Source organism: Macaca thibetana, chromosome 1, assembly GCF_024542745.1.
Source record: "Macaca thibetana thibetana isolate TM-01 chromosome 1, ASM2454274v1, whole genome shotgun sequence".
Taxonomy (NCBI): domain Eukaryota; kingdom Metazoa; phylum Chordata; class Mammalia; order Primates; family Cercopithecidae; genus Macaca; species Macaca thibetana.
Genome location: NC_065578.1, coordinates 47,486,656 through 47,497,972, shown reverse-complemented (window position 1 = coordinate 47,497,972; position 11,317 = coordinate 47,486,656). Strand labels below are relative to the sequence as shown.

General features: G+C 45.2%; 1 protein-coding gene across 1 annotated transcript in view; it reads right to left on the bottom strand.

Moving 5' to 3' along the window:
- Positions 1-1,142: 1,142 nt before the first annotated feature.
- Positions 1,143-11,317, bottom strand: part of SLC5A9 (solute carrier family 5 member 9) — a 52,892-nt gene continuing 42,717 nt past the window's right edge. The window contains exons 12-14 of the mRNA XM_050802184.1: positions 10,008-10,223; positions 6,875-7,034; positions 1,143-2,447 (exon numbers count right to left, since the gene is read on the bottom strand). Of these exons, the coding sequence (XP_050658141.1) occupies positions 2,239-2,447; positions 6,875-7,034; positions 10,008-10,223 (585 nt within the window). The 3' untranslated portion in view covers positions 1,143-2,238. The remainder of the gene's footprint in view (positions 2,448-6,874; positions 7,035-10,007; positions 10,224-11,317) is intronic.

Below are 11,317 nucleotides of genomic sequence, written 5' to 3'. Positions count from 1 at the left end.
TTTCATTCATTTATTCTTTCACTTATTCATATAACACAGAATTTTGTACCCACCATATGCCAGGTACCTATCTAGGTGAAGGGGATTCAGTAGGGAACTCACAATCTAGGGAAAGATGCCTATTAATGAAAGAATCACACAAATATAGTAGTATACACTGACATATGCTTTGAAGGCAAAGTTGGGGGATCATGAGACTGTATCTTGGGTGTTAGGGGTTCATGTTTGGGATGTAGGTGTCTGTGCTTAGATCATTACCAGGACTGTGTGGCTTTACTTAAGATGTGACTTTTGAGCTGAGATGTGAAGAACAAGTAGGAATTAATCAGGCAAAATGGTAGGGAAGAGGAGTGGCCACCCTTCTGCAGTCCTGCTGTATTCAACAGCATGTCTTGTCTTTGGGTCAGATGAGATACGTCCGGAGTTCAGTAGAGGCTCAGGACAATAAAGGAGGAGGAGGAGGGCCAAGATTGGAGGAATGGAGAAACATCTCTCAAATCTACAAAGGGGGAGGGGACAAAGAGCCAGGCAGAAGGCAGGAAGTTGGAGACTAAGGAAGAGACCTCTGAGAAATTCTGGGAGCAGGCTCCTGAGGAACATCTAAAAGTAAGATATTCAGTATCCAATTTTAGATTGTGCTTCTGTGGTTTAGAATTCTTCTCCCCAAACCTTCAATATAATATGTCACACACAAATACTAGTGTGAAAGGTTTTGGGAGCAATCAGAGGAAAACTGAGTTCTCAGTAAGGATTAACGGGAAACAACAGAGAGGGCAGAGCCAACTAAAGTGAGAAGCAAGGTCACAAGGTCAATGGAAACAAAAATTTGGAGGCTGCAGCGACAGGAGGTATTTATGGAATCTGCTGTGTCTACACCTCAAAGAAATAGAATTTTATTTTTATCCAGTTGTAATTACTAGTCAGTATAAATGGATGAGAGTAGGGGCAGCCTCAACTGGGAGATAGGAGAAGAAAGGCGCGCCCACACCTGGTGTCTGTCAGTAAACTGGGGCTGTGATCTCACTCTAGGTGTCTGAGACTCAGTTACTTAAACTCCAAGTCAAGGAGACTCATCCCTAACAGCTAACACCCCAAGTTACTACCCAGCCAGCCGCAGCACAAAGCCTACCAGGACCATGGAGAACTAATTAACTCAATACACACTTATTGAACAGCTGTTATTTTCTGGGTACAAAGTCACTTGGGACATGGCCCTTGGTCCTTGCCCCCTGGAGTCTTCCATCTCGGTGTGATCAGTGCTGTGACAGAAGCAGGTCCAGGGCTATGGGAGGAGGCGTGGGACCTTGACCCAGGTTTGGACATTGCGGCAGCTGCCTGGCGAAGGGACACTTAACTGGGGTCACAGTGTATTCCAAGGTATGCAGATACACGGCAAGCAAAGGGAGAAGGACAGAGAGGCACAGGCACAGTGGCTCCCAGGCTGTTTGTGCTGCCCACTGTGGGGCTTATCCTTAAATACAGAGTAGCATGTCTTGATTCCTCGTGGTTTTCACAAGTCATGTCTCTCTGTTTCTCAAGGCCATAGAGATTTTGTGCATATTTGGGCTAGAGAGTGGGAAGAGGCAGAATTTAAATAGTGCTTTGGATAGTCCCTTGTCCAAGAGCTTTCTGCCCAAAACACCATCTGTCACCATGCTTAAAGTCCACCCTTGGCTCCCCACTCCTTCGGGTCTGACAGCCACCACTGTGGAGCCACCAATGGAAATATAGGACCCTCCTGGGTAAATTCATGCTACAAACAGATTATTGGTAAGAATAGAAAGATAGAGAGGTAGGGGAACCAGAAAGGGGAAGAGGAAGGAGGATAACGGGGAGCAAAAGTGCTCTTGGATTTTTGCAAATTTCTTGCTGCTCCTTTTCTTGTATCCTCCACTTTTCTAACCTCAAGACACACATTCAGTAAAGCTACTGAATACATTCAACAAGAGGATGGAAACAGTGTGTTTGAGGTAGGTCTGTAAGGCAATGTATCAGAAAGAGTGGGGAAACCCCGTGTGACTCCTGCTGGGTGGCCCTGAACAAACCCAGTGCTCTCTCTGGGCTTCTGTTTCTCCACTCGTCAAGTGTGCAGGTTGAGTTGGATTCTCCTCAGGGGATCTTGCAGTCTTGACTTCTGTGGTCTCCAGTTTAGACAGCAAAGTAAGAGGAGAGCCTGTTTCTGTGGCTGACAGACTTGAGCTTTGTTAGTCTGTCTACACTGAAGCCAGGTCTGGGGAATCATGCAAAATAGCCCCAGAGGAAGATGTTGATGGCCAGCAAGAGGACAGCATTGATGTTGCAGACATGTCTCCAGAGTGGCTCCTCCTCAATGCTCGTCAGCTTCTGTTCTAGCGCAGCCTTCTCTGCTGGGCTCAGGGCCTGCTCCGGTGCTCCAGAGAGCCCACAGAAGCAGCTCCAGAGCAACTTTCCCCAGGACCTGCTTGGGGCTGGAGGGACAAAGCCAGAAGAGGAAGAGGAGCAGGAGGGGAAAGGCAAAGAAGATTGGAGAAAGGAAAGTGATAGGAGAGTAGGGGAGGGAGAGAGATGGTGAGAAACTGAAGGAAAGTATGGGGGGTGCACAGGAAATGGGGAGGGGTGAAGCTATTGACTTGTACTTTCTGCAAACTACAGACCAAGGGCTGAGCTGGTACTCTAGACTAAGTTCTGACCTTGGCCACAGCATCCAAACACTCATGTAGTGGAAGCACTACTTTCTTGGAGAGGGGATGGTGTGTAAACGTGGCAGGATAATGCAGTTCATCCCAATTCATAGCACAAGTTCTGAATAAGGGCAGAAGGAAGGAGCATTATCTCACCCAGGAAGAAGGAAGCGTTTGAACCAGGCAGACTGCCACAACTGCAATTGGAAAGGGCACTGGGCTGCAAGCCAGAAACCTGGTTCCAGGGCCAGCTCTGCCATTAGCTGACTGTGAGGCCATATGCAAATCACTCAGCTTCTCTGAGCTGGAGGTTCTTTCTGTCTCAGATGTATCAATGACATATACCCCATTCTTCTCTGGGTTGTTCTGACTACCAAATGAGGATGGAAATTGGACAGCACTTTAAAAAGTTACCAGTGCTGGAGCAGTGGGAGAGGTTCTGGTGCATATGATATTCTAAATGTACATGAGACCAAACCCATGGCGACACGGGCTTCCTCGGGGTGAGAAAGGGGCCTGCTCTGAGGTTAAAATATAGCACAATTCACTAAAAACTAAATTCAAAAGAATTAATAAGGTAAATATTTTTAAGTGTTTTTAAATCAACAGATATTATATCACAAATAAAATTAATATAAAAATCCTTTCACTGAGATTGAAAAGAATGCACTGGGAATGAATGCTTTATTATTTTAATGTGTTTAGAGTGTGGTAGCTGGTAAGTTCAATAAAACCACAGGGTGTCAGAGATGCAAGAACCTTGGATGCCATCTGGTCTGGCTCCCTGATTGCACAGAGACGAAAAAAGTCTCAGGAAAGGGAAGAGATTTATTTAAGGTCACATAGCAACAGAACTGCACTAATGGTAATATGAATTCAGCATTTCATTTGTACTAAGCTTTATCATTTTCCAAGCTGATTGAAACATTCTCTCTTTTGATTCCCTTGGCAAACTTCTGAGACAGAGGATGCACAGAGCTTCATATTTAAATTCCTTTGCCCAGAGAGCCTATGTCACTAAAGGAGTTATTAAGTGGTGTGCCATAACTCAATAAATTCATATCTGAAACCTGGGATGTACATATTTCTTTCAGATCTACTCTGCTGTCCTTTAAATATATATATATATATATATATATTTTATTTAAAAATATTTTATATACATATTTTATATTTTTAAAAAAATATATATTTTTATATATATATAAATATATATATTTTTTGAGACAGGGTCGCACTCTGTTGCCCAGGCTGGAGTACAGTGGCACATTCATGGCTCACTGTAGCCTCAACCTTCTGGACTCAAGCAATCTTCCCATCTCACCCTCCTGAGTAGCTGTGACCACAGGTGTGCACCACCACACCCTGCTAAATTTTGCATTTTTTGTAGGTACGGGGTTTTGCCATGTTGCCCAGGCTGGTCTTGACTCCTGAGTTCAAGCAATCCCCCTGTCTTGGCCTCCCAAAGTGCCGGGATGACAGGCATGAGCCACTGTGCCAGCCTCCTTTAAATATTTTTAACTTTCCTTTTCAGGACTCAACATTATACTGCCTGGCTTATGCCTGCCTGCAGGTTTTTTGAGACAGGGTGCCTTTTCCCTATTTCTGATGTTTGTTTCTCTGGGCAGGGAAGGAGCTTTAATGTATAATAGCACCAGCCTTTCCCTACCCTTCTACTTCCTCATGGTGGTGGTCTGTGAAGGGGGGTGAGCTTCTCTCATTGGACTTCTTGGCTGACTTGGTGCCTCCTTTTTCTTGCTTGGGAGCAAGTCATCCACAGGGAGCAGGCATTCCTCTCGGCTTCTCCAGGGATGACTCTGTCCCTTGGCCTGGGGACCAACCAGGGAGTAGTTTCATTTGTGTAACTCTGTGTAGGTTTGCCTAGTTCTGGGGTTCAGCAGTGGGAAAGTACAAGCTGTCTCCTTCCTCTTTCTCTGTAGGAGCTTCTTTGCAGCTTTGCCCCTTCTTCCTTCATCCTTCTCTTGGCAGTTGCCTCATCTACAAAAGCTCATGCTTTCAGATTGCTTTCTTGAATACCATAAGTTTTACAAGGCCCAGGACCCAGTCTTTGCAATGATGATGGGGGAGCAGTTTAAAAAATATATATATATATATATATATATATATTTGCAAAGCAAAATATCATGAAGTAATAGGGGCAACTGATAAGACCAGGCAGGGTGATGTTGATCTTTGGTAGTATCTTCTGAAGTGAGCCTATGTGGGTTTTAACCACGAAAGTTTGGAAAAAATTATATCCATCGTTATGAATAGCTTTTTATACTGGATTATTGGCTTTTAACTGCCGTAGCTTGGGAAGAAGCTTTGAGCCTTAGACCTTGGTGGGATTCTGGGGGTTGTGATGTCATTAACATTAGGCAAGTGGCTGTTTCTCTAGAATCAAGGCCTTAAGCAAAGGTGAAGGGCCTCAAGAAAGGTGGAATCCTTTGCAGGTCTGGAGGAAAGTATAGGGCCCCTCAAACCTGGCAAAGGCACGAGAACCGAGTGGCATGGCATTGCCAACCATGCTGGTGCAGCAAGTGATGCTTTGCTAATCCTGTCTATGCTCTTAGCTCACTAGAAATATTTAAAGTTTGGCTCAGAGAGGCTGGTATAAAACTAGAAAACTAGAGCTACGGCCAATCCAATGAGAGAAAGTAGCTGCAGCTGCTGAGGGAACCCTAACTCCATCCAGGCACTGAGACCTGTTTTTTAAAAAACTTAATGATTTTACTGTTTTTTCACATGAAGATGCATTTTATTTCTCTGCCTGGATGTTATAAACAATGGCATACCATTGTGTTTAAAAGCCCAATATTACTACATTATTGACATTTTTGTCCATTTTAGTGTAAACTCTACATCTTTGCACTACCTGTTTGCCTCCAAGAGATTCTCACCTCCTTGGGGACAGAGACTATGTCTTATTCATCTACTTGTATTGAGACCTTCTTTCACTGAGGCAGAAAATAGATCTAAGAATTAAATTTCTTTGAATTTTTAATTCACAAAGGCAAGAGAGATTGATTTCGGACTTTAATTTGCAAACTTATTTAACTTTTTGGATTTTATTTATTTATTTATTTTCCTGGGACACTTTTTTTTTTCTGTTACCTTTATTTTAGTTTCAGGGGTACATGTGCAGGTTTGTTATATAGGTAAATTGCATGTCACTGGGATTTGGCATATAGATTATTTTGTCACCCAGGTAGAGCTTTATAGAGTTTAACATTTTCCTTGGGATTTTTTTAATTGAAAAAAATCTTTATGTTTTCACTCTATCATTAGAATGTTTTAATATTGTTATTTCGTTTAACTCAGGAAGGTGATAGCTGCATTGTGTCTAACACAGGTACCTCAAATCATGTCTTAAAATAATTTTCAACTGTAGATACTGTGTGGCCTTCGAGTAGATTTAGCTGACATACTCTTCTAACACATGTAGGAACCCCCAGGGATGCACTTCATATGTCACATGGCTCATCGGCAGCTCGAGGAGACACCCTGAGGTGTGGGAGGGTGTTTTGGAGGAACCTCAGGAAACAAAACAACTGTATGGAGGCATGGCTGCTCTCATCCCACGAGGGACAACCATGCTTCTGTATGACTGTAGGCAGACTTGTTGAGCCCCGAGAGATAAATAAATAATAAAGAAAAGTGGTGGTGGGGACACGGGTGAGGGGTTTCTTTGTCATGCCTCATGTTTCCTTCCATGTGGAGGGAACCCCGTGGGTGTAATATTCTTTGATTTTCTGCCCTTGTACTCATTCAGCCTAGGGGAGAAGGGACTTCCGTGTGGGTGGATTTGGGAAGGATAAAGAGGACATGCTTAGCTCAGCCCTGCCCTTCTTTATAGGGAGGACAGGGCTGAGCCAAGCATGCCCTCTTTATTCTGTGCCCCGATCAGATCTGCTGGTGACTGGATGGGTACCTCCGTGGAATATGGGGGTTCAGTATTAAGAAGTGGATCTCCCCACAGATATAAACCAACTCTTTCCACTTACACTTGATCAGTAATGAGGGCACTGTTTTGGCTCCCATCTACCTAACTCATTTATCTTATTTTTCTAATAGTTCAATAGCCACGTGGGAAGGGAGTTAGGGTGATATTTATTGGGCTTCCTCAGAGGCCCCATCCCAAAGGCCGCCCACGACATAAGTCTGTGCCCACTTGTTCCTCTGTGATGAGTATCCCCCGGCCTGCCGCAGCCTACCTTCAGGCTGCTCCTGGCCCAGGCTCGAGTTCTCTGCTGCTCCACCTCCTGCGGGGCACTGCCCGGCTGGTATCTCGGATATCTCCGGTGTGCCCTCGTGGGCCTCCTTCTCTAGCTCAGAGAGGGGGCAGTTCCGAGTCCACCATGTCAGGCGTGTGAGCTGGAGGGAAAGAAGACACTGGAGTCAGTTGCCTTGGAGAGAAGTCATGCTGTAGAAAAACAGAGGCCCATTTGTGGAAGGCCATCCGAAAAACAGCAAAGAGTACAATGAACAAGGCCAGCACTGGGAGTCAAGTTTGATCTTAGACTTGCCCAAGGCTTGGATCTTAGCCCTGACTTCCTCTTTCTTCAAATATGAACACTCCCTGCTCTACATCAAGTGCTCTACCCCAGGCTTGTGCCAGGTGCTAGAATACAGACCTAAAACACACCTGGGTCCTGTCCTCATGGATTTTACAGACTGAGGGAAACGAGGCTGGACAGGGAGGCAGGCACTTGAGAATGAGGCTTCAAAGGTCAGGCTGAGGAGTTGTAACTTAAAGAGCAAAAACCCTGTAGGCAATGGAGAGTCACTGCAGACTTTAAGAAGAAGATAGAGACTGTAAGTGCCAGAATCTTCAAAGACCTCTTGGAGTGAATTGAAAGGGGTCCAGATTGGAGGATAATGCAAAAATGAAGCCAAAAATAATGGACACCTGAGGAAATAGATAAAGGAGGTGAAATCAGAACAGTGTGACTGACTGAAAGAGCCAGGTGAGGGACATGGGAGAGGCTAATACAGCTCCAGAGTTCCTGCCTTGGGTGACCAGACGTGTAGTGGTGCCTCTCCCAGGAATAAAGAACACAGGACAAGGAGTGGGTATTAGTGCTGGTGAGAGAAAGAAGAGAGATAGAGATAGATAGAGACAGAGACAGAGACAGAGAGAACATGTGCACACACAAATATGATGATGTGCTTCAGGAGTCTGCAGGTCGTCCTAGTGGAGATGTTCAGGTGAGGAGAAATAAAACTTACTTCCTTGGATGGCCCTGGTGGCTTTCTCTCTTCTCCTTTTTGGTGACTCAGCAAAATAAAACACAGCAGTTCTCTGCCTCATATCGGTGGTGTGGGACTTACCACTGCCTGAGCTCTGAGGCAGCTTTCTGGTGCATGTTGAGCTGGGTATCCCCTATCCTGCTCCCAACTTCTTACTTTCCGCTATGCTGGGCCCAGGCATGCATCTCTCTGGGATCATGAGAGCCTGGGAAGCTTCCTTGCTTATAAGTATCTCTCAATAAACCTTACCTAATACTTCTACTGGGTGTCACCAGTAGCATATGGACTATGTCTCTGTATGTCATCAGGGGACAGTTGGATTTTTGGTTTGAATCTTGGGAGAGGGGTTTTGGCTGTAGATAGAGAATTGAGAGTCAACTTTACATAGAAAGTGGTGAATTGATAGTCCAGGAGTGTTGTAGGGTGAGAGAGGTTATAGGCCATAGATGGGTTCCTAAGGAACACTGATTTTTCAGCGCAGACAGAGAAGCCTGTGAAGAAGTCAAAAGAGTGATTGGAAGGGTAGTCAAAACAAACAAACAACAAAAATACAAAACCTAGGGGAGAGATATTTCATGGAAGGGAACAGAAGAGAGGTCTTCGGGGTGCAGGAAGTGGTCAGTAGTGTCCAGTTCTCTTGGGAATTCATTTAAAATAAAGACAGGAACATGACCTTTGATTTTAGCAATAAGATGTTATCAGTGACTTCAGTGAGAGAAATGTCAGCGGAATGTTGGGGGCAACAGCCAGACAGCAGCAGCTGAGAAACAGACAAGAGGTGGGAAGTGGAGGCTGGGAAAGGAAACCATTCTTTGCAAAATGCTGTTGAAGGGAGGAGAGGGAGGCAGCAGGAACTAGAGGATAACAGGATTCAGGGAAGGATTTTCAATTGGGGAAGACTTCAGGATGAAGAGGGAGGAAACAGGCAATGGAGAAGAGGTTGAAGATTCAGCGGGAGGAGGGGCTCATTTCTGGTGTGAGCCACTGGAAAAGTCAGCCTGGGAAGGCCCTGCTTTTTTTGTGGGAATCAGTGAAACCAAGGGTATAAAGTCATCTTGCAAACTCTAAAGCACCATCCATCAAAAGAGTATTATCCCTGATATCCACTCCGTGTTTCAGGGACTGACTTCCAGCATGGGCTCTGTTATGGGCTGAATTGTGTCCTCCCAAAATTTCTATGTCAAAATCCTAACCGCCAGTACCTCAGAATGTGACTGTATTTGGAGATGGGGTCTTTACAGACAATTAAGGTTAAATGAGGTCACCAGGATGGGCCATAATCCATTATGACTTAAAAGAAGAGGAGATTCAGTCACAGGCAGGCACAAGGGAAGACCGTGTAAAGACAAAGAGGAGAAGGCAGTTTTTTACAAGCCACAGAGAAAGGCCTTGGATGAAACCAACGCTGCAGACACCTTGATCTCAGCCTTCCTGCTACTGGAACTGTGAAACCATACATTTCTGTTGCTTAAGTCACCCAACCGGTGGTCTTTTATTTCAGCAGCTCTAGCTCTAGGCTGTAAGGAAAAAAGGCCGCAGAAGACCAAGCATCAGTGTTCAAGGGCTGTTGCTTGTGAGAGGTGAGGATTTCAATTTGAGTTCTTCACTTAATAAGCTCTCTGTTTCTTTTCTCTTGTATTTGTTTCTTGGCCACTTAAAATTCTCTATTCATTCTTCAAGGTCTAATTCAAAGTGTCCTCATCAGTGTGCCCTCCCTGGGCCCCCAGGAGGTGACTGCCTCTCCCTCTGTGCTTGGCCCCTCCGATTGAGCTTGGCCCTTCTGCACTTTCTCTTTGTATAGTGGCAGCTTGTGTCAGCTCTGTTTCCCCCTGAGGATAAACTCTGGCAGGGACCATTTATCTTTGTAAGCCCAGCACAGTGCCTAGCACATAGTAAGTACTCACTGAGTAATTTTTGAGTTGAATGAATTACTTTTCATTGGGGAATTCATAGCCCAAGGAACTTTCCCTCCCAAGGACATCTGAGTGGCCAGAGGGGAGACCATAACCCAACAAAGTAAAAGTCAGCAGTGGAATTCCAGGCTATCGGGGAAGGGAGAACATTTCTGGAGGGCCTCAGTATGAGCACAACACTTGCCTGTTCCTCGGGGATGGGAGTGGTACAGAGGCTGACCATGACGATGACGATGGCAGTGAGCCCGCAGAGGAGGAGTGCAAAGTACAGGTAGTGGAAGTCCTTCAGCACTGCTGGCCTCCGGTCTACCTCCCCGCAGGCTGGCGCTGGATATGAGAACTCCAGGATCATGCGCAGAAGCCCCACTCCCAGGCCAGACATGAGGCCCCAGAAAGCTCCCTGTGAAAGAGGGCAGACATGAGCTGAGGTGCGATCCAGGTGGGAGACCCTAGGAAGGTAAAACTACTCTGTCCCCAAATCTGTCTCCCACTGGTTTATTACCATGCTGGGAAAATCCATCTACTAATGGGGAAATGAGTTCCCCATTAGTACTGAGACTTTGTCTTGACTGAAAGGCACAGTGGCATAGGGGTTGTAGAGTCAGATAGACTAAGATTTGAATCCTGGCTCCATTGTGAACTGACTGAACGAATGACTCAGCCTTGCTGACTCAGAGTTGTCTCATCGGGGGCAGTAATTTAAAAATTCATAAAATTAAAACAGCACTAAGTAATTAATAGATGGTTAATATTCAACTACAATGGAATAAACTTGTAATAATCAGGGAATACCAGGATCCCCTTCCCAACCTTCTATTATGATAAATCAGAAATCAGAATAGAGACTTCCCTTTTGTTGTTGTTGTTTTTAAGAAAAGCTCTGGTACCTCTCATGTCTTTCTTCTTTATACCTCCACTTGGCCCTAACCTGTACCTGTTCCCAGCATGTAAGAGTATGGGAGATATTGATCCTGATTTCAAAAACTTTGGAATGAGCAGAAACACCCAGAGTTCATCCAGGTCCTGCTGTGTGGCATCGTTGTCAGTGAGATGAGACCTGTGCAGACAGTAGACACTTGCTTAGGTGTACTATCAAGGGAGGGGGTTCTATGACCTCATTTTCAATGACCTTGAACTCTCACATTGTTTTTGTGGAGCGGTGTCCATGATATCCATCATCTTCTCAGGGTACAGCCAGCCTGTCTCTTCTAGGCTATCCTGGGGAGTAACCAAGCCTCCAGTCCTGGGGTACCCCTTGCTTCCTCCCAGATTCTCTCAGGTTTCAGGGCCGTTGCATGAATGATGCATGTGCAGGAACCCTTGTAAGGTCACACTTTGTCATCATCATTGTCATTGCTGTTATTTTGCTTACACATAGAACCTTATAGTGTTAGAGATGGAACAGACCTTAGAGATATTACAGTCTCTCTTGCACATTCACATACACTGTTCCTTGTGTCTGGAACATTCTTCCCCCTCCCATTAATCCTTCAG